This window comes from Dendrobates tinctorius, unplaced genomic scaffold (assembly GCF_039654945.1).
Source record: "Dendrobates tinctorius isolate UK_male_01 unplaced genomic scaffold, ASM3965494v1 ptg000044l, whole genome shotgun sequence".
NCBI lineage: Eukaryota > Metazoa > Chordata > Amphibia > Anura > Dendrobatidae > Dendrobates > Dendrobates tinctorius.
In genome coordinates, this window is record NW_027361712.1 from 21,832,428 (window position 1) to 21,853,962 (window position 21,535).

A 21,535-nucleotide genomic window follows, 5' to 3' on the forward strand; every position below is an offset into this window, starting at 1 on the left:
ATTCCAAGCTCTGCCATGCGCCCAAACAGTGTTTTACCCTCACATGTAGGGTATCAGCCTACTCAGGACAAATTGCAAAACAACTTTTGGGGTCCAATTTCTCCTGTTACCCTTAGGAAAATAAAAAATTGGGGGCAAAAATATCTTTTGTGGAAAAAAATGTTTTTATTTTCATGCCCGGGCGTTATAAACTTCTGTGAAGCACTTGGGGTTCAAAGTGCTCACCACACATCTAGATAAGTTCAGTGGGGGGTCTAGTGTCCAAAATGTGGTCACTTGTGGGGAGTTTCAATAGTTTAGGTACATTAGGGGCTCTCCAAAGGCAACATGACACCCGCAGACCATTCCGTCAAAGTCTGCATTCCAAAACGTCACTACTTCCCTTCCGAGCCCCGATGTGTGCCCATACAGTAGTTTTATCCCACATATGGGGTGTCAGTGTACTCAGGACAAATTGGACAACAACTTTTGGGGTTCAATTTCTCCTGTTACCCTTTGGAAAATAAAAAAAATTGGGGACTAATTGATAATGTTTGTGGAAAAAATACGATTTTTTTATTTTCATGCCCGGGCATTATAAACTTCTGTGAAGCCCTTGGGGGTTCAAAGTGCTCACCACACATCTATATAAGTTCCTTAGGGGATCTAGTTTCCAAAATGGGGTCACTTGTGGGGGGTTTCCACTGCTTAGGTACATCAGGGGCTCTCCAAACGTGACATGGCGTCCGATCTGAATTCCAGCCAAATTTGCATTGAAAAAGTCAAACGGCGCTCCTTCCCTTCTGAGCTCTGCCATGCGCCGAAACAGTGGTTCCCCCCCACATATCAGGTATCAGTGTACTCAGGACAAATTGCACAATAACTTTAGCAGTCCAATCTCTCCTGTTACCCTTGGTAAAATAAAAAAAATTGAACCTGAAGTATTTTTTTTGTGAAAAAGTTAGATGTTCATTTTTCTTTTTAAATATTTAAAAAATTCCTGTGACGCATCTAAAGGGTTAATAAACTTCTTGAATGTGGTTTTGAGCACCTTAAGGGGTGCAGTTTTTAGAATGGTGTCACTTTTGGGTATTTTCTATCATATAGACCCCTCAAAGTGACCTCAAATGTGATGTGGTCCGTAAAAATAAAATGTTGTTGCAAAAATGAGAAATCGCTGGTCAATTTTTAACCCTTACAACTCCCTAACAAAAAAAATTTTGGTTCCAAAATTGTGCTGATGTAAAGTAAACATGTGGGAAATGTTACTTATCAAGTTTTTTGTGTGCCATATCTGTGATTTAAGGGCATAAAAATTCAAAGTTGGAAAATTGCGAAATTTTCAAAATTTTCGCCAAATTTCCATTTTTTTCACAAACATTATTTGAATGAAATTTTACCACTAACATGAAGTACAATATGTCACGAGAAAACAATGTCAGAATCACCGGGATCCATGGAAGCGTTTCATTACAGAGTTATTACCTCATAAAGGGACAGTGGTCAGAATTGTAAAAATTGGCCCAGTCTTGAATGTGCAAACCACCCTTGGGGGGGTGAAGGGGTTAAAAAATAATTTCGTATATTAATGCTATCTTTCTTTTCATTTTAGAATCATCTCTACTGATATCAAATGGGCTTTCTTCACGTAACACGTCCGTCTAGACCTCACTGTTCTCACCCGACTGTGAAAATTAGTATTGGTATTGGCATTTAGATTCACTTATATACACAACTGTTAATTTTATTAGGAAACATTGCCATCATATTGCCTTAAGAGATAATATTCCTCACTCCACCATCTACAAGCTCCTTTTTCATATTTCCATATTCCTGGTAAGTCAATAATAAATGAAAAATAACATGAATTTTTTTCACATTTTTCTTGTGGTAGAAACATAATATATAAAGTGAAATCCAAGTGTGGCATCTTTAGGACTCTTTGAGCCTATAAGTCTCTACGTTTTGAACGCACATCACAGCACAAGAGCGTTATAAGTGTCTCTATAACGCCACATTTTCCTTTTGCTCATCTAATGGTGAACATGTAACCCAGTAGCTCCTCCCATCCACACGTGACCCATATCCAGGCACTCCATTGGAGCAGTGCAGCCCCTATTGGCCTCTATAATATAGAACAGAGCACTAGTTGATTGACACCTCTGACCGGGCACTTCCGGTTTTCCATTTCCGGGCTTAGTCCCGCCTCCACACTATTTAGTTCTGCCAGTGACAACACACAGGGCTTCCAAACGGCGGCGGATACCGCGTTCAGCCCTGCACACTTGCAACCTACTTCTATAAGGTAAGCGGTCTCACTCCAGCCCGCCCTGTACTACCGGGCACTGCCACCATTATACTATGACTCATAGGATTATTTTCCTCATTTACAGCCCCACATTAGCCTTAGGCTGCCGGTCTCACCTGCAAGCTACTATTATATGATAAGCGCTCCCAGTACAGCCTGCTCTGTGTTATCAGGCATTGCCACCATAACTCCAGGACTCATGCGAGTATTTTCTTCATTTACAGCCCCATACGGGCCTTCTGCTACCGGTCTCAGTACAGACCTTTTCTATAGGTATATTTTCACACGGTTCTCAGTACAGACATCTTCCACAGGTATATTTTGACACAATATATTATATATGCCTTACTCACAGTGGTCAGCTGATTTCCTCTTTTTTTTCCCCCACATTTCAGGCAAATTGCTTCAGCAATCCAGCGGGAACCTCTCATGTCCTTATAGAATATATTGCATCTAATTGAATTACCAGGTATATGATCAATACCTTCTGATGTTTCTTTTTGATTCATTTCTCGTTCTTTATGCCTCACCATTCATGATCTCATGTCCCTTGCTTCATTGTAGCACAGCACGCCTTAAGGGTAGCTAGAAGCCTGCTATATGACTACACCATATTTGGAAGCAGGTATAATTGTGGCACTATTCCTTCTCATAATAATAAAAATGCCACCATTATATGACAAAGTTCTGATACTACCCCACTTACCTTGTTATAGGAACTTACAAAAAAATTTTTTGCTCGTGGACATACGTTTGTTCCTACTATATAGACAGCAGTCGGGTATGTTCCTCTTTTTTCACAGCTCACATCACCCATTCTCTCGTTCACTTTGGTCTTATAACAATCGTGATGAAACAGTCTATACTGTATGTAGATTTATATTAACAATAATGTTATCGACTGATATGTTTGTCACCTTATGTTTTGTATTTATCATGAGGACTTGTTATGACTTTATGCTTTTGTTTCATGTTTATTGTGGCAGACTGACGAAGGCCAAGTGCAGACCGAAACGTCTTTTTGTACGACTGCACAAATAAAAACTTCACCTAAAAAGGACAATTCAGTTGAGTGCCAAGGTACCATTATTATTCACTTGGGTCTGGGTAACCTACTTGTGCACCTTGTGGTAGTGCTACGCTATACTTCACACAGTTCTAGCCAAATAGACCTTTGTCGCCCTGACCAGGTCTACTTTGTTCAAGGAGCGTTCCAGGGGATGAATTGGAGCCGGGCAAAAAGGTAGAACGAGGTCTTCATTCAGGTGGAAAAGCAGATACCATCTTGGGGAGGAAGGACGGAGGAGGCCGCAGTACCACCTTATCTTGGTGAATCACCAAGAAAGGAGGATGACAAGAAAGAGCCGCCAACTCCAAGACGCGCCGGATGGAAGTAATGGCTACGAGAAAAAACAATTTCCTAGAGAGAAAAGATAGAAACTTCCTTGAGAGGCTCAAAGGGGGAACCTTGTAGAGCCTCTAGGACTAGATTGAGATCTCAGGGGTCCACGGGAGCTCGATACGGCGGTGCTGCATGGGTTGCCCCCTGCAGAAAAGTTTTGACCTGCGGACGAGAGGATAGCGTCTTCTGGAAAAGAATGGAAAGCACCGAAACTTGACCCTTTAGAGAACTAAGGGCCAGACCAGCGTCCAGGCCCACCTGGAGGAAGCCAGCACCGAAGGGAGCAAAAAAGACATAGGTGGAATGTGATTGGACTCGCACCAACGAAAATAGGGCTTCCACGTCCGATAGTATATTCTGGAAGACGACGGGCTTCCTAGCCCGGATCATTGTGTGAATTACCCGATCTGAAAGGCCTGACTCCTTCAGAACCGCGGTCTCAATTGCCACGCCATCAAATTGAGCGACCAAGAATTGGGGTGGTAAATCGGACCCTGAGACAGCAGATCTGGTCTGTCTGGAAGGGTCCAAGGAACGTCCGAGAGAAGGTTGACGAGGTCCGCGAACCAAGACCTTCTGGGCCAATCCGGCGCGATGAGGATGACTGGCACCCCTTCTGCCTTGATCTTCAACAGCTTGGGGAGAAGAGAAAGGGGAGGGAACAGATAGGGGAGCGCAAACTGTGACCAAGGAATGATCAAAGCATCGGCGCCCACCGCGAGGGGATAGCGGGCCCTGGAAATGAACTGTGGAACTTTCCTGTTCAGATGGGAAGACATAAGGTCCACGTCCGGAGTACCTCACCGAAGGCAAATCTGACGGAAGACCTCCTGATGTAGGGACCATTCCCCTGCCGCGAGTCCCTCGCGGCTGAAAAAAATCAGCGGCCCCGTTTTCCACGCCGGGAATGTGTACCGCGGATATCGCTGGGACTGACACCTCTGCCCAATGAAGGATCGTGGATACCTGGGCCAATGCCAAGGAACTTCGAGTCCTTCCCTGGTGGTTGACATATGCCACCGCTGTGGCATTGTCAGTCAATCCGAATTGGCAGGCCTTTGAGCAGCTTCTCCCAATGGAGCAGGGACAGAAAGATTGCCCGTATCTCTAGGACGTTGATCGGAAGAGTAGCTTCCTGCGTCGACCAACGACCCTGGACGGTCAGATGGCGAAACACTACGCCCCAGCCGAGAAGGCTGGTGTCTGTCGTCACCGCTTGCCAATGTACCGGAAGGAAGGACCGGCCCTGGGCTATGAGAGGTGATGTTAGCCACCAATTGAGGGACAGCTTGACCCGAAACGAGAGTCGAATTCGACGATCCAGGGAGGAGACAGACCTGTTCCAGTGTGACAGAATGGCACGCTGAAGCAGTCTTGAGTGGAATTAGGACGAAGGGAATCACTTCAGACGTTGCAACCATCCTCCCTAGGACTCTCATGGCTGATCAGAGGGAAGTGAGTCGGGGGCCCTGAAGCAAGCGAACATCCCGAAGAGTTACTCTCGTCCTTGGGAAGGAAAACCCTTGCCTGACGGGTATCGAAAAGTATGCCTAGAAACACAAGACGTTGTGTTGGAACCAGACAGGACTTTTTTCTGTTGATGATCCACCCGAATCGGGAAAGTGTCGCAAACGATGGTCAGACTTTCGAGAGCCTGGGGCAAGGACGGAGTTTTAATGAGGATGTCGTAGAGGTAAGGGAAGAGCACAAGACCTCTGATCCTCAAAATGGCCATCAACGCTGCCATGATTTTTGTAAAAACCCTGGGGGCGGTGGCGAGACCGAACAGCAGGGCGACAAACGAAGTGTTCCTGATGTATTGCGAAGCGCAGGAATTTCTGATGACCCAGGAAGACTGGGACATGTAGATAGGTGTCCTGAATGTCTATGGAGCACAGGAATTCTTGTGCCTCCATGGAAGCGATTACTGAACGAAGGGACTCCATCCTGAAATGTCGCAGACGGACCCTTTTGTTCAGTAATTTTAGATCCAGAATGGGCCGAACTGTGCCGCCTTTTTTCGGCACTACAGACAGGTTCGAATAGAAACCTGTGAAGCGCTCTTTTTCTGGTATGGGAACAATCAACCCCAAACTGAGGAGAGAGGCGATGGCTGTAAAGAATCGATCCTGAGGGCGGGAAACAAATTCTATTTTGTATCCTGAGGATACAACTTCCCCGATCCAAGCATCCTCCATCGAGGCAAGCCAGACGTCCCTGAAGGCAAGAAGGTGGCCGCTCACCTGTACGGATGCGCCGGGGTTTTGATGCCAGTCATGCGGAGGAAGAACTTCCAGGTCTGGCCCTGGTGGATCTACCTTGGGAGGAATGGGAGCACCAGGAAGGAGTGGGCCTAAAGGAAACTTTTCCTATCTTGGCACGCTTGTGGCCTCTGCTGGTGGGAAGGCGTCTCTGTAGTCGTGAAGCGATGAAAGGGCCGAAGCTGACGTTTTGGAGGAGGCCGGCAAGGTTTTGACTGGGGAAGAAGGGAGCTTGTGCCTCCGGTGGCATCCTTATTAATCTGGTCCAGCCTGTCGCCGAAGAGGCGCGATCCCTGAAACAGTAGGCTGGTGAGGGACTTTTTTGAAGATAAGGCCTTAAGCCAAACTGTGCGCCGAATAGCCACAAAATTGCTAGATGCCTGAGCTGCGCAAGATGCGGCATCCAGGAAGGCAGAGACCAAATATTCGCCTGCATGCGAAATCTGGTTGGCGAGGTCCGCCAGCTGCTCTGGCTGGTCTCTGGCCAGAATGCCTTGGCAGAGATCGTTAGCCCATTTGGCTATGGCTTTAGAAGCCCAAGTAGAAGCGAAGGCCGGGCTTAGAACAGATGCCGCCGCTTCGAAAGCTGACTTCGCAAAGGATTCTATGACTCTGCCATTAGGATCTCCTAGAGATGCTCCACCAGAAATTGGAAGGACCGTGTTAGATAGTCTGGAAACAGGCAGGTCCACGGCAGGAGAAGCTGGCCAGTCTGCGATGAGCTCCGGCGAGAAAGGATATAACACGCCATGGCATTTTCCTCTTTGAAAGCGCATGGTAGGATTTTCTCTTTCTCTGGACAGAATCTTCTGGAACTCCGAATGAGGAGCGAAGACCTTGGAAGGTGGTTTAGACCGTCTGAAGGAGACCTCCTGGTCCGCAGGCGAGTCTTTGATATTGAAGGACTGGTTCATTGCTCCAATGAGGCTCTGAACCATATCCCTTATATCTGCGATTTGGTCCGAATCCAGCTCCAAAACATCCTCAGAGGGCACATCTGAGAAAGTAGATCGGGACAAGGGAGGCCGCTGGGACGGGCTATGGGGCGAGACGGACTGGGAAGAGGGACCGGAGCTCCTGTCTGGATCTTTTGCGGCTAATATTAGCAGGCTCAACCGGAGCTTCCTGTGACCCGCTGGGTCCTGCGGAAGCCTGCAGGGGCAACCTATCTAGTACAGAAACTAGGGTCTGAGACACCCTGATGAGATCCGCCACAGATTGTGACAGAGGAAGCCCACCCTGGGATAGGGGCCTCACCCTCACTTGGGACAACCGGGGGCTCCTGGGCGGTGGGTTCAATGGGGTTGCTGCAGTCCTGACAGAGGGGATAGGACTGACCTGATGGAAATTTGCGTTTACAAGACGAACATGCCAAATGACTGACCACCACGGAGGAAGAGAGGAAGTTGGAGGAGAGCGAAGTGGTTTAGAATTAGACATGGTGAGCTAACCCACTAAGCAGTGCCAGATGGTTAGGGGACGGAGAGCTGAGGAGGGTGTCAGTCTGCAGAGCAGAGCTACTCACGGAACCGGTGTCCTGAACGACTCCCAATAAAGGCTGCACAGCTCGCTTGGGTATGCTGGTCCTGCAGACAGGAAAAGAAGGCGACCAGCTCACAGGCTGAGGTAAAAACGCGCGCTTCCTGAATGCGGTGGGCGATAATTAGCTCACTGTGGTCGGCAAAAGGGGGGCGGAGCTAACCCCTCTCCCAGGAGTGAAAAGATGGCGCTGCTAAACACCTATAGGATGACTGGGAGTGGGCGGGGCCATGCGCCGCCTCCAGACCCTTAATGAAGCGGTGGGCGGCGCAAGACGGGCGGGAGAAAAAGCCCGCCCGAAAGAAGGGGCGAGGCCTCGCCTCAGAACAAGGCCCGAATAGAAGCCGGGGCCTAGATTGGAAACGGCAGCCGCCGGGCAGCGTGGAGGCATTCCAAAGGCCGCACTGCCGCGGCACTAAGCGGCCTGATACAACCCCGGGAACGGAGGATTCAGGTGACGCGGCCCAGTGGAAAGGGAGTTACTTTGCCCTAAACAGAGATTCCCTGATACCCGTTCCCCACTGCCCAGGGTGGGAGCCAGGAAAACGCTACTGCCAGGGGGACGGGCGGGTTGCAGATACTTACCTTCCGTAGTCTTGTCCTAAGGAGAACCTGAGGAAAGACAGGTACCTCATTATCCAGGTGAAGAAATCAAGACGTCCATAAGAAACTTAGTGGACGTCCGTGTCTCCATCGACCGACAGGCTCTGGTGGGCAAGTGGGTGGGAGACTTGTGCCAGGATCGGTGGGTAGCCCGGACACGCATCCGTGTTAGGGGCTCTTGATCCTGCCGGGTAGACGTTTGAGGATACGGGGCGGCAGTAAACGCCGTACTCAGTCTCTTTGTGGGAGTACAGATGTGACTATTCACTCTGTATCCCTCCGGAAAACTGAAAAGGAACGACGCACACTGAGGTAGATAAGGGTCTAATGAAAGACCCGTGTCCACCTCCTACTGACACTAAGCTAAACTGATTAATCGAGCGCCAGTCGGTGGGGTGTATACTGAGGAGGAGGAGCTAACTTTTATTTGCATAGTGTCAGCCTCCTAGTGGCAGCAGCATACACCCATGGTTCCTGTGTCCCTCAATGAAGCGATGGAGAAATGGGCAGTGTGAACATACCCTTGAGGATACTGTATTCAAGAATTCTGCTCTCGTTGACCACCTCTCTCCTGTTTAACTCTAAAATAGAATGTAGCAGAGGAGGCAATCCTTCAAATTGAAAAAAGACAAAAAATTAAAAATGTATATTCCTAAACAGCAAATTTCTTAAAGAAATTTCTGAAACTTATTGCAGCACATTTATGGATTTCTGCAAGTCCCATACAAATAATTGGACAGTGGCAGAAATTTCTGCAACAACTGTACAGTGTGTATATACCCCAACTTCATTCAGCAATCAGTAACAATGAGAATGATGAAGGTAGGAATTCTCTGTGTTCTCTTGCTGGTGATTATCTTCTATACAATGTATACGTACATACACACAAAACTGGCCCCATAAAGACGTCCACAAGTAAAGTAAGGAGAACGTTTAACAGTTCATTATTTACTGCTTCTATTATCACATGATAAAAAACAAAAAAGAACTAAAAGGTTTTACTGAAGATTTCTGGTAAAAGTCTATACACCGTGATTGTGGCGGTGCACTTTAGAGAATCACTATCCATGAAGTCTGTATAATACAGTCCTGCTATCAGCAGGAATCAGCAGCCATAGTAGGAGTCCAGCACGATGGTCACAGTCCAATGGTGTAGGAGCGACCGGTGGGATTGTGAATTGCAGAGCAGCTGGGAGAGGTCACAGCCCACTCGTACCAGACTTTCTTGCCATTGTTACAACGCCAGAACTGTACATGTACCGTATCTCCTTCCCTCAAAGGAATTGGTTGCTAAAGAATAGAGAAATAGAAAATTAGTACAAGAGAAAGAACTGGGGCATCAGAGAATTGATAATAAAGGTAAGTCTGGCACAAACTTTATAACAATAGCAATGGATTTTAAATGAAGGGTTTGTCCAGGACCTGCATTTACCTATGTCAGTGGGGTGTGACCTGACACCCCCTCCGATCAGCTGTTTGCTGCAGCTGGATGTCCACAGTGTACAAATCTGGGACAGCACAGTTCCATATGATATGTAGCAGCTAATCTGGGGTATCATAACTCAGCTTCTATTAATGTGAATGGGATTGATGTGCTATCGTAAAGAAAGGTCATTAATAAGCATAATGGAGTTAAAGAATTTTGATTTTAATAGTGATCCTGGAAAGTTGCTTCAAGGGTCCTAAAGTGCTGTTATAGTACAAAGTCATCCACAAAGAGCCAAAAGATACTGGACCAGTTTATACTACAGATATAAGAAGCAACTGTAGTATTACCGTGTAGGAAATGAGAACCATTTCAGCTGCTGTTGTGGCACCTAAATACTCAATTATGTAAGCACTAAATGGGGGTCCAGACAACAGAAAAGCATAGAAGTTCAGTAATTAACAGTGACCCCATCAAAGTTTCCATAAAACATGAACTCCCTACTTCTGAGCAGCCATTCTCTCTGCCAAGTGAGCAGCTCTACACAGCTGAGTTGTCACTGGGCACCAGGAGACTTGATGCCACCACCGTCTTCATTATTCGGTATGCTTGAGGTCATCTGCAACCTAATTTTGGCTTGTTGCTCACTGTGTAGAACAGCTACTTTGGCATGGTCTAGGTGTGCCAGTATCAGACACGCATTTCATTATACAAAAGAATCTACAAAGATCATTTCTAACAAAACTCACCTTTATAGGAAAGAGAATAGGAAACCAAGAAAACATTCCTGGAGAATGTGTCTCGGGGCAAATACCTGTAATTAATATAACATACTAAAAATAAGTTTGTTTAGTTTAAAGTGGCAAAAAATAAAAAATGTTTTTTTTTTCTTTTTAAAAAATAGAAAAGGTAGCAGATTAATCTGTAAAGATGAAGTACTAACTTAGTGTAACATCCTTATAGAGCACCGTATGGAAGTATCCCGCAAATCCATGTAGCACAGTGTTGAGCTTTATGTCGTATTTCAGGCAGCGGTAACGATTATTATCAATCACAGGATCTGAAACGAGAACAGGACACCCAAATCTATTACACAGAAGTCACACAGTGGCAAACAGCTGCAGATTGTGTCTCCTGAATATAGCCTAGAAAAGGAACTGTAAGATACGGTCTTATTCACTGGCTCTAGCATGGATCAGTATTGGATAAGTAGACATCTTTGTGACTACATCCGAAACTGTACTGCCCAGATACTACTGTATAGAAGAAGGCAAAGCTACCTTATTTATCTCGAAAAGCCTACCCAAAGATACCGATAAACACAAATATAATTCTATATCCAGATAAACAAACCAAACTAATGTAAATAATCATGTGCCAGTGAAAAGAGTCAGTCATTCTCTTCTACCTCTGGTGACATGTAACCCATGACTAGCTCTGGTGTCTAGTATATCAAGGAGAGCAAGTGGCCCAGAAGGTTGGAAATCCTAACAAAAAAAAGTTTTCCTAAACTTTCCTTCCCCTCTTGCCGGTTATAAAACTTAGTCTGCTTATGGGGCTTGAACCTGCAAGTATTTGGCTTGATCTTTATACTTCAGTACTAGAGTATATAGAAAACATCTTTTGAAGTCCAGCCTGTATGACAGGAGTACCAAGATGGCAGTGACAGAGGACTTTAACAAGCTCCAGCTATCCTCACAATCCATCTGCACACCTAGAGAAAAAGCAGCCGAAGCATAATCATGCGCCTTAAATGCAACTTTCAGAGACTGACAATGGAATTTAAGGAGTTAACCATCATTGATCAGATCTAGCTTCGGCCTTTGCTTATTAGCCGGCTTGATACACCCGCGCCCAATGTATTATGCATGTATGTCACATGACGAATGGGGCTGTATAGACATCCACACAATTAATAGCAACAATCACCTTTATTTGGATGCTGAAACATGAAACATGGTAAGGGATCGGAGAGCTGGTGGAAGTTGTGCAGTCTCACCACATACGGCATCTCAAACTGTGCCTGGAAAATAAGAATATTCTGCTGTGACTGACGGTAAGGCGGAAACACAACTGTACACACTGCCACCAAGTCATATTATACTCATATTATAGTCACCCCTCACCTAACTAAAATATTTAACCTCTCTCTCTCTTCTGGTATTTTTCCCTCCTCATTTAAGCATGCCATCATACATCCACTACTTAAAAAACCATCCCTCGACCAAAATTGTGCCGCTAACTATAGACCTGTCTCTAATCTTCCCTTCATCTCTAAACTCCTGGAACGCCTGGTCCACTCCCGTCTTATCCGCTATCTCTCAGAAAACTCTGTTCTCGACCCTCTCCAATCCGGTTTCCGCTCTTTACACTCCACTGAAACTGCCCTCACTAAAGTCTCTAATGATCTGCTAACAGCTAAATCAAATGGTCATTACTCCCTGCTAATTCTCTTGGATCTCTCTGCAGCATTCGACACTGTGGATCATCAGCTCCTCCTCACTATGCTCCGTTCCATTGGCCTCAAGGACACCGTTCTCTCCTGGTTCTCCTCCTATCTCTCCGACCGCTCCTTTACTGTTTCTTTTGCCGGTTCCTCCTCCTCTCACCTTCCTCTTACTGTTGGGGTTCCTCAAGGATCGGTTCTAGGCCCCCTCCTCTTCTCCTTGTACACTGCCCCTATTGGTCAAACAATCAGTAGATTTGGTTTCCAGTACCATCTCTATGCTGATGACACCCAATTATACGCTTCTTCTCCTGACATCACGCCAGCCTTTCTAGAAAACACTGGCGATTGTCTAAACGCTGTGTCTAATATCATGTCCTCACTATATCTGAAACTGAACCTATCAAAGACTGAACTCCTTGTGTTTCCTCCCGCTACTAATGTACCTACACCCGACATTGCCATTTCCGTCTGTGGTTCCACTATTACTCCCCAGCAACAGGCCCGCTGTCTTGGGGTCATACTTGATTCCGAGCTTTCCTTTGCCCCCCACATTCGATCACTGGCTCGCTCTTGTCATCTGCACCTCAAAAACATTTCTAGAATTCGACCTTTTCTTACTTTTGACTCTGCAAAAACTCTTACTGTTTCTCTTATTCATTCTCGTCTGGACTATTGTAACTCTCTTCTAATCGGTCTCCCTCTTACAAAACTCTCCCCTCTCCAATCTGTCTTGAATGCTGCAGCCAGGATCATATTCCTCACCAATCGTTACACCGATGCCTCTACCTTGTGCCAGTCATTACACTGGCTACCCATCCACTCCAGAATTCAGTATAAACTTATTACCCTCACCCACAAAGCCCTCCATGGCTCAGCACCACCCTACATCTCCTCCCTTGTTTCAGTATACCACCCTACCCGCGCCCTCCGTTCTGCTGATGACCTGAGGTTAGTATCCTCAATAGTCAGAACCTCCCACTCCCGTCTCCAAGACTTTACACGTGCCGCGCCAATTCTTTGGAATGCACTTCCCAGGTCAATACGATTAGTCCCCAGTCCCCACAATTTTAAGCGTGTCCTGAAAACGCATTTATTCAGACTGGCCTATCGCCTCAACACATTAACCTAACCTATCCCTGTGTGGCAGAGCCAAAAATTTTACCATAACCAGGTTCCCAGCATCATGTTCCCACATGCTTTATGCATCCATTAGCCCTCTGTGTCTGTACTGTTACACACTTAACATTATGGCTGGTCCATACAATCAGGGCAACTGTTACCACCCACCTTTCGTGTCTACCTCTTTCCTCATAGACTGTAAGCTTGCGAGCAGGGCCCTCACTCCTCTTGGTATTTGTTATAATCTACTGTATGTGATTATTGTTATGCTGTAATGTCTATTGTCTGTACAAATCCCCTCTGAAATGTAAAGTGCTGCGGAATATGTCGGCGCTATAAAAATAAAATTTATTATTATTATTATTATTATTATACGCATTCAATTAACCAGAAAAAGAAAATTTGCATTGCCAATATCAGAGACCCGTAACGTTTCCAACGTTTTCTGTCAATGGAGCGGTGTGCAGGCTTGCTTTTTGATTGGCAAGCTGACGTTTTTATGGATACCTTGATAAGGTGTCTTGATCTCTTCCTGCTGCATTTTTTAACCAATCGGGTTAACCATTTTAATATTTTCATAGGTCGGACATAGAGAAGCATTTTTTTTCCTTTATTTTTACTGGGGGAAGGGTGCGATTCAAACTTTTGTTTAATTTTTCATATTTTTAAAAACAGGATTTTTGGTTTCTTACCGTAAAATCTGTTTCTCGGAGCCTTCATTGGGGGACACAGGAACCATGGGGTGTATGCTGCTGCCACTAGGAGGCTGACACTATGCACATAAGAAAACTAGCTCTTCCTCCACAGTATACACCCCACCGACTGGCGCTGAATTAGTCAGTTAGTGAGCAAGCAGTAGGAGAAGTAGTAGAATAGGGAACAAACACACAACTCAACTGTAACTATAATACACAAAACCAATGACCGAAGTTGTCAAAATGGGAGGGTGCTGTGTCCCCCCAATGAAGGCTCCGAGAAACAGATTTTACAGTAAGCAACCCAAAAATCCTGTTTTCTCTATCGCTTCATTGGGGGACACAGGAACCATGGGACGTCCCAAAGCAGTCCCTGGGGAGGGAAAGCAAACTTCCATCAGGCCAGCGGACTCCCCACCGCAGCTTGCAAGATCCTTCTCCCTAGGCTGGCATCCGCCGAAGCGTAGGTGTGGACCCTGTAGAATTTCACAAATGTGTGAAGAGATGACCAGGTTGTAGCTTTGCAAAGCTGCAGTGCCGAAGCTCTGTGGTGCACCGCCCAGGAGGCACCCACTGCCCGAGTGGAGTGAGCCCTAAGCCCTGGAGGAGGCACACTGCTCTTGGCCCGGTAAGCTTCCAAGATTGCCGATCTAATCCAGCGAGCAATTGTGGCCTTGGAGGCTGGTAGGCCCTTTCGTGCACCATCCGGTATGACGAAAAGGGAGTCTGTCTTCCGGAACTCCTCGGTCCTAGCCAAATAGACCCTCGTGGCGCTGACCAGGTCCAGTCTGTTCAAGGAGCGTTCCCGGGGATAAGATGAGCCGGGCAAAAGAAGGTAAAACGATGTCTTCATTCAGGTGGAAAGCAGATACCACCTTAGGAAGGAAGGCTGAGGTCGCAGTACCACCTTATCCTGGTGAATCACCAAGAAAGGGGGGCGACAAGAAAGGGACGCCAATTCTGAGACATGCCGGATGGAAGTAATGGCCACCAGAAAGGCCACCTTCCAAGAGAGAAAGGATAGAGAGACCTCCCTGAGAGGTTCAAAGGGGGACCTTGTAGGGCCTCTAGGACTAGAGTTAGATCCCAAGGATCTACGGGCGCTCAATACGGCAGTGCTGTGTGAGCTGCCCCCTTCAGAAAGGTCTTGACCTGCTGACTAGAAGATAACGACCTCTGGAAAAGCACGGAAAGAGCCGAAACTTGGCCCTTTAGGGAACTAGGGCAAGTCCAGCGTCAAGGCCCACCTGGAGGAAAGCCAGAATAGAAGGGAGCGAAAGACATAGGCAAAATGCAATTGGATTTGCACCACCCAAAATAGGCCTTCCACGTTCTATAGTATATTCTGGAAGACGGTTTCCTAGCACGGATCATGGTGTGAATTACTTGGTCTGACAGGCCCGATTTTTTTCAGAACCGCGGTCTCAACGGCCACGCCGTCAAATTGAGAGACCGAGAATTGAGGGGTGGCAGATCGGACCCTGAGACAGAAGATCCGGTCTGTCTGGAAGTCTCCAAGGCGCATCCGCGAGAAGGTTGACGATGTCCACGAACCAAGCCCGCCTGGGCCAATCCGGCGCGATGAGAATGACTGGCACCCCTTCTGCCTTGATCTTCAACAGTTTGCGGAGAAGAGGAAGGGGAGGAAATAGATAGGGGAGTGCGAACTGTGACCAAGGAATGGTCAGAGCATAGACACCTACCGCGAGAGGATCGCGTGCTCTGGACACGAACCGAGTCACCTTCCTGTTCAGACAGAACGCCATAAAGTCCACATCCGGGCTTCCCCATTGCCGACAAATTTGATGAAAGATGTCCTGATGCAGGGACCATTTACCTGCCGTGAGGCCATTGCGGCTGAGAAAGTCGGCTGCCTCGTTTTCCACGCCGGGGATGTGTATCGCGGATATCGCTGGAACTGAGGCCTCTGCCCAACGAAGGATCTTGGATACCTCGGCCAAGGCACTCCGAGTCCCTCCCTGGTGGTTGGCATATGCCACCGCCGTGGCATTGTCCGTCTGGATCCGAATTGGCAGACCCGAGTTGCCTGTGCAAATGAAAAAGGGCCAGAAGAATTGCCCGTATCTCCAGGACGTTGATCTGGAGGGCTGCCTCTTGCGACGACCAACACCCTTGGACGGTCAGATGGCGAAATACCGCACCCCAGCCGAGGAGGCTTGCGTCCGTTGTCACTACCTGCCAATGCACCAGAAGAAAAGACCATCCCTGGGAGATGAGGTGATGTTAGCCACCAATTGAGGGACAGTCTGACTTGAAACGAGAGTCGGATTGGATTATCCAGGGAGGACACTGATCTGTTCCACTGTGCCACAATGGCCTGCTGAAGTGGTCTCGAGTGAAACTGGGCGAAGGGAATCGCTTCCGCCATTGCTACCATCCTCCCTAAGACTTTCAAGGCTGAACGGAGAGAAGTGGGCCGAGGACTCTGAAGCAAGCGAACATCCCGGAGAGTTACTCTCTTCTCTTCGGGAAGGAAAACCTTTGCCTAACGGGTGTCGAAAAGTAGGCCTAGAAACACGACGTTGCGTTGGGATCAGTCAGGACTTTTTTCTGTTGATAATCCACCCGAATCGGGAAAGGGTGTCGCAAACGATGGCGAGACTTTCGTGAGCCTGAGGCAGGGACGGAGCTTTCATGAGGATGGCCATCAGCGCTGCCATGATTTTCGTAAAAACCCTGGGAGCGGTGGCGAGACCGAACGGTAGAGCGACAAATTGGAAATGCTCCTGATATATCGCGAAGCGCAAGAATTTCTGATGTCCTTGGAAGATGGGAACATGTAGATAAGCATCCTGAATGTCTATGGAGCACAGAAATTCTTGTGCCTCCATGGAAGCGATTACTGAACGAAGGGACAGCATTCTGAAGTGTCGCAGGTGGACCCTTTTGTTTAGTAACTTTACATCTAGAATGAATGGGCCGAACTGTACCGCCTTTCTTTGGTACTACAAACAGGTTCGAATAGAAACCCGTGAAGCGCTCTGCTTCTGGAACGGAGATAAATCAGAGAGGGATCTTTTGGGGGTCGTGATTCGAAGAATCGATCCCGAGGACGAGAAACAAATTCTATTTTGTATCCTGAGGATACAATTTCCCTGACCCAAGCGTCTTCCACCGAGGCGAGCCAGACGTCCCTGTAAGCAAGAAGACGGCCGCCCAAGCGGTGGGATGCGCCGGGGTTTTGACGTCAGTCATGGTGAGGAAGACCTTCCAGGTCTAGACCTGGTGGATCTACCTTGGGAGGAATGGGAGCGCCAGGAAAGAGTGGGCCTAAAGGAAACTCTCTTCCTATCTTGGCGCGCTTGTGGCCTCCGTTGGTTAGAAGGCGACTCTGCGGTCGCGAAACAACGAAAGGGCCGAAACTGACGTTTTGGAGGAGGCAGAGAGGCTTGGACTGGGGCAGAAGGGAGCTTGTGCCCCCAGTGGCGTCCTTAATGATCTGGTCTAGTCTGTCACCGAAGAGGCGCAAACCCTGAAAGGGTAGGCTGGTGAGGGACATTTTTGATGATAAGTCCGCCTGCCAGGCCTTAAGCCAAACTGTGCGTCGAATAGCCACAATGTTGCTAGATGCCTGGACTGCGCAAGACGCAGCATCTAGGGAGGCAGATAGAAAATATTTGCCCGCATGGGAAATCTGGTTGGCGAGGTCCACCAGTTGCTCTGGACGAGCCCCGGCCAGAGATCCTTAGCCCAGTTGGTCATGGCCTTCGAAACCCAGGTAGAAGCGAAGGCCAGACTTAGGGCCGATGCCGCCGCTTCGAAGGCTGATTTCTCAAAAGATTCTATGATTCTGTCGTTAGGATCTCCTAGCGGCGCTCCCCCAGAGATCGGAAGGACAGTGTTGTTAGATAGTCTGGAAACCGGCAGGTCTACGACAGGAGAAGTTGACCGTTCTGCGGTGAGCTCCGGCGAGAAAGAGTATAAGACGCCAAGGCGTTTCCCTCTTTGAAAGCACCTGGTCGGATTCTCTCTTTCCCTGGTCAGAATCTTCTGAAACTCAGAATGATGAGCGAAGACCTTGATAAGCGATTTAGACCGCCTAAACGAAACACCCTGATCTGCCTGTTCCGTGGGTGAGTCCTTGATCTTAAAGGTTTGGTTGATCGCACCAATGAGGATCTGGACCATATCCCTCACGTCTGCGATTTGGTCCGAGTCCAGCTCCAAAACATCCTCGGAGGGCGCGTCCGAGAAAGTTTCCCCTGGTTCAGGAGAAGAGGATCTGGCCGACCAGGGCCGCTGTGACGGGCTATGGGGCGAGACGGAGCAAGAAAACGAATTGGAGCGGTGCCCCTGTCTGGATCTTTTGCGGCTAATGTTGGTAGGCTCAGCCAGAGCTTCCTGTGGCCTGCTGGGCCCTGCGTAAGTCTGCAGGGGCAACTTATCAAGTACAGAAACCAGGGTCTGAGACACCTTGGTGAGATCTGCCACAGATTGAGAAAGAGAGAACGCCCACTCTGGAATAGGCGTCTCACTCTCACTTGGGCCAGCCAGGGGCTCCTGAGCGGTGGGATCAATGGGGTTGCTGCAGTCCTGACAGAGGGGAGAGGACTGGCCTGATGGAAATTTGCGTTTGCAAGCAGAACATGCGGAGTGACTAACCACAGCTGAGGAAGAAGAGGAAGTTGGGGGGCGAGAGCGAAGTGGCTTAGAATTAGACATGGTTTGCTAACCCACTAAGCGGCGCCAGACGGTTAGGGGACCAAGAGCTCAGAAGGGTGTCAGTCTGCAGTGCAGAGCTACTCACGGCACCTGTGAAGCGACTTTCAGCTATTGCTTGGCTCGCTTGGGAACGGCTCCTGTAGACAGGGAAGGCGACCGGCTCTCAGGCTGAAGAAAATGGTGGCTGCCTGGGAGAAGACGCGCTCTGCAGAGGAGAAGCTGGGCAGAACAACCGCACTTGGAAGCTCCCCCTGCCGAAGTAGTGGGTGGCAAATGTGGCCGGAAGAGAAGGTGGGCGGAACAACCACGCTTGGACGCTCCCCCTGTGAAAGACCCACTCAAGAGCCCATAGGACAGGTGGGGGGAGAGGGCGGAACCATTCACCACCCCTAGTCCCCTTAGTGTGGCGGTGGGAGGTACGAGACGGGCGGGAGAAAGCCCGCCCGAGCGAGGGGGCGTGGCCTCACCCAGCACAAGGCCCGAATAGAAGCCGGGGCCTAGATTTGAAGCGGAGTCTGCCGGAGGGACGCAGTGCGGCACGGAGTTATCCCGCCAGCCGCACTGTCGCGGCTCCATGAGGGCACGGGGCTGGAGACGCCGCAACATCCGATGCCTAAGCCAGCACTTGCTTAGGACCCATGGAGCAGCGCTGTCACCGGGCTTCCCCTGGAAGGAAAGGTACCTCAAATCCAGGTCGCTCTGTCGCGGCGCTCTGAGAGCCCAGGGCTGTGGACGCTGCAACGCCCGATGTCTGAGCCAGCGTTTGCTGCATTAGGACCCATGGAGCCACGCTGTACCTTACATCCAGTGAGGAAATAAGATGTCCGTACCCTTCAGCGGACGTCCGTGCCTCCATCTACCGACAGGCTCTGGTGGGCAAGTGGGTGTGAAGCAGAGGCTAGGATCTTTTTAGTTCTTGATCCTGCCGGCTAGACCTATGAGGATACGGGGTGGCAGTACACGCCGTACTCAGTCTCTGTGGGAGTACAGATGTGACTGTTCACTCTGTATCCCTCCGGAACCTGCAAGGGAACGACGCACGCTGAGGTAGATAGGGGTCTAATGAAAGACCCGTGTCCACCTTCTACTGACACCAAGCTAAACTGACTAATTCAGCGCCAGTCGGTGGGGTGTATACCGCGGAGGAGGAGCTAATTTTCTTATGTGCACAGTGTCAGCCTCCTAGTGGCAGCAGCATACACCCCATGGTTCCTGTGTCCCCAATGAAGCGATGGAGAAATCAATTTTTACTTTGTTTTTGCCCTCTAAACCCCTTAAGGTCAAGGGGTATTTCCGTTTTTGCTCCTTTTCTTCCCAGAGCCATAACTTTGTTATGTTTCCGTCAACCACATGAAGGCTTGTTATTTGCAGGACGTATTGTACTTTTGAACGGCACCATTGATTTTATCATACTGTGCACTGAATTTTTTTTCCTGTTTTCCAAAGTGCAGTGAAATTGAAAATAAGTGCAATTCTACGACTGTTTTTTGGATTTTTTTTTTTACCATTATGATTCTCCAGGTCATTTTGAGTTCGTAAATGCCAAACATGTATAGGTTCTTTTTTATTTAAGTGGTGAAAAAATATCCAAAGTTTGTAAAAAAAAAAAAAAAAAAATATATCACCATTTTCCGAGATATGTAGCGTCTTCATTTTTCGGAAACCGGGGCTGGGTGAGGGCTTATTTTTCAACTGTTACTGCATTGTATTGCTATCTTGCAGTGACACAAAAAAATATTTCTGGAATTTTGATTTTTTTTTTCTCGCTATGCCGTTTACCGATCGGATTCATTCTTTTTATATCTTGATAGATCGGGCAATTCTGAACGAGGCAATACCAAATATGTGTATTTTTTTGTTTTATTTTGAATGGGGGTGATTTAAGCATATATTTTTCATTTTTTTTTCTACTTGCTTCCACAGTCTCCATGGGAGACTAGAAGGTGTGATCATCCAATCGCTTGTCCTACATAGAGCAGGGCTGCAGTACTTTTCTATGTAGCAGAAATCCTCACTTGCTATGCGCACCGACCGCTGGGCGGCGCTCATAGCGATCAGGCCAAAACAACCACAGGGGTCTCATGCAGACCCTGGGTTGTCATGCCAACCTATCGGCGACCAGCAGTCATGTGACACAGGTGCCGATGGGCGGGGTTAATGATGCACTTCCTGTGCGAGCATGATAACATGTTAAATGCCGCTGTCAGTTTTAACAGCCGCGTGTGGATCGATCGCGATGGGCCGGAAAAGGTGCAGGCTCATCGCCGGAGCCCACACCAAACAGGGGGAGGCACCCAATATCGGATATATCCGTTATTGGATGTTAAGGAACTTGAACCTGCGATTGTCTGATTGCCTATACTATATACTGCATTAATAGTATTGCAGCATAAAGCAAAATTCACAATCTACCATGATGCCCGGAGGAGCACTGTCAATAGTCTGGCTGTCACTGCAACCCATCAGCACACTACGATCCAATTGCAGGGGAGGGAGGATGATGGGGATGTGAAATGGTGTGCCCAATAGGATGTGTTTTAAATGCTTCGGTCAGAGATTGACAGCAGCATGTAAAGACGTTATCAGTGGCAGGCGGAGTTCAGCTTCACCTGTGGCTGTTGGATTCAGTTGATGGCTGAATGACAATCATTATCATCTGCTGGGAAAGAGGAGAGCTCAGCTGAGCCCACACCAAAGAGCACCCGACATTGGACGTACTAGTACATCCAGTGTTGGTAAAGGGTTAAGCATATTGCGTCCCTCGAGTTTCGTGCGATTGCATATACTTGTAGGATGTGGTTATTCCACTGAACTGGTTGAAACGGAGTCTGGGCAGATGCCTGCTCCTCATCTTGGCACTGGTGGCTCCAGGAAATTTATGGATGAAACTATACACAGAAAGGCCAAAAGTTATACTTAACATTACCAACTCACCTCTGGGTCTCTGTCCTTTTCTCTGCATGCCCTCACCTCATTGTAAAGCTTGGAGGAAGAGATTGGCGCCAAATAAGAGGTATATTCCCCCGGAATACTAATACCACCCTCTGTAAAAATAAAGAGAATGTGTGAAG

General features: G+C 48.0%; 1 protein-coding gene across 1 annotated transcript in view; it reads right to left on the reverse strand.

Moving 5' to 3' along the window:
• Window positions 1-9,024: 9,024 nt before the first annotated feature.
• PRMT5 (protein arginine methyltransferase 5) overlaps window positions 9,025-21,535 on the reverse strand; it is a 50,090-nt gene continuing 37,579 nt past the window's right edge. Inside the window, exons 13-17 of the mRNA XM_073575443.1 lie at window positions 21,399-21,508; window positions 11,448-11,541; window positions 10,462-10,578; window positions 10,268-10,332; window positions 9,025-9,382 (exon numbers count right to left, since the gene is read on the reverse strand). Of these exons, the coding sequence (XP_073431544.1) occupies window positions 9,230-9,382; window positions 10,268-10,332; window positions 10,462-10,578; window positions 11,448-11,541; window positions 21,399-21,508 (539 nt within the window). The 3' untranslated portion in view covers window positions 9,025-9,229. The remainder of the gene's footprint in view (window positions 9,383-10,267; window positions 10,333-10,461; window positions 10,579-11,447; window positions 11,542-21,398; window positions 21,509-21,535) is intronic.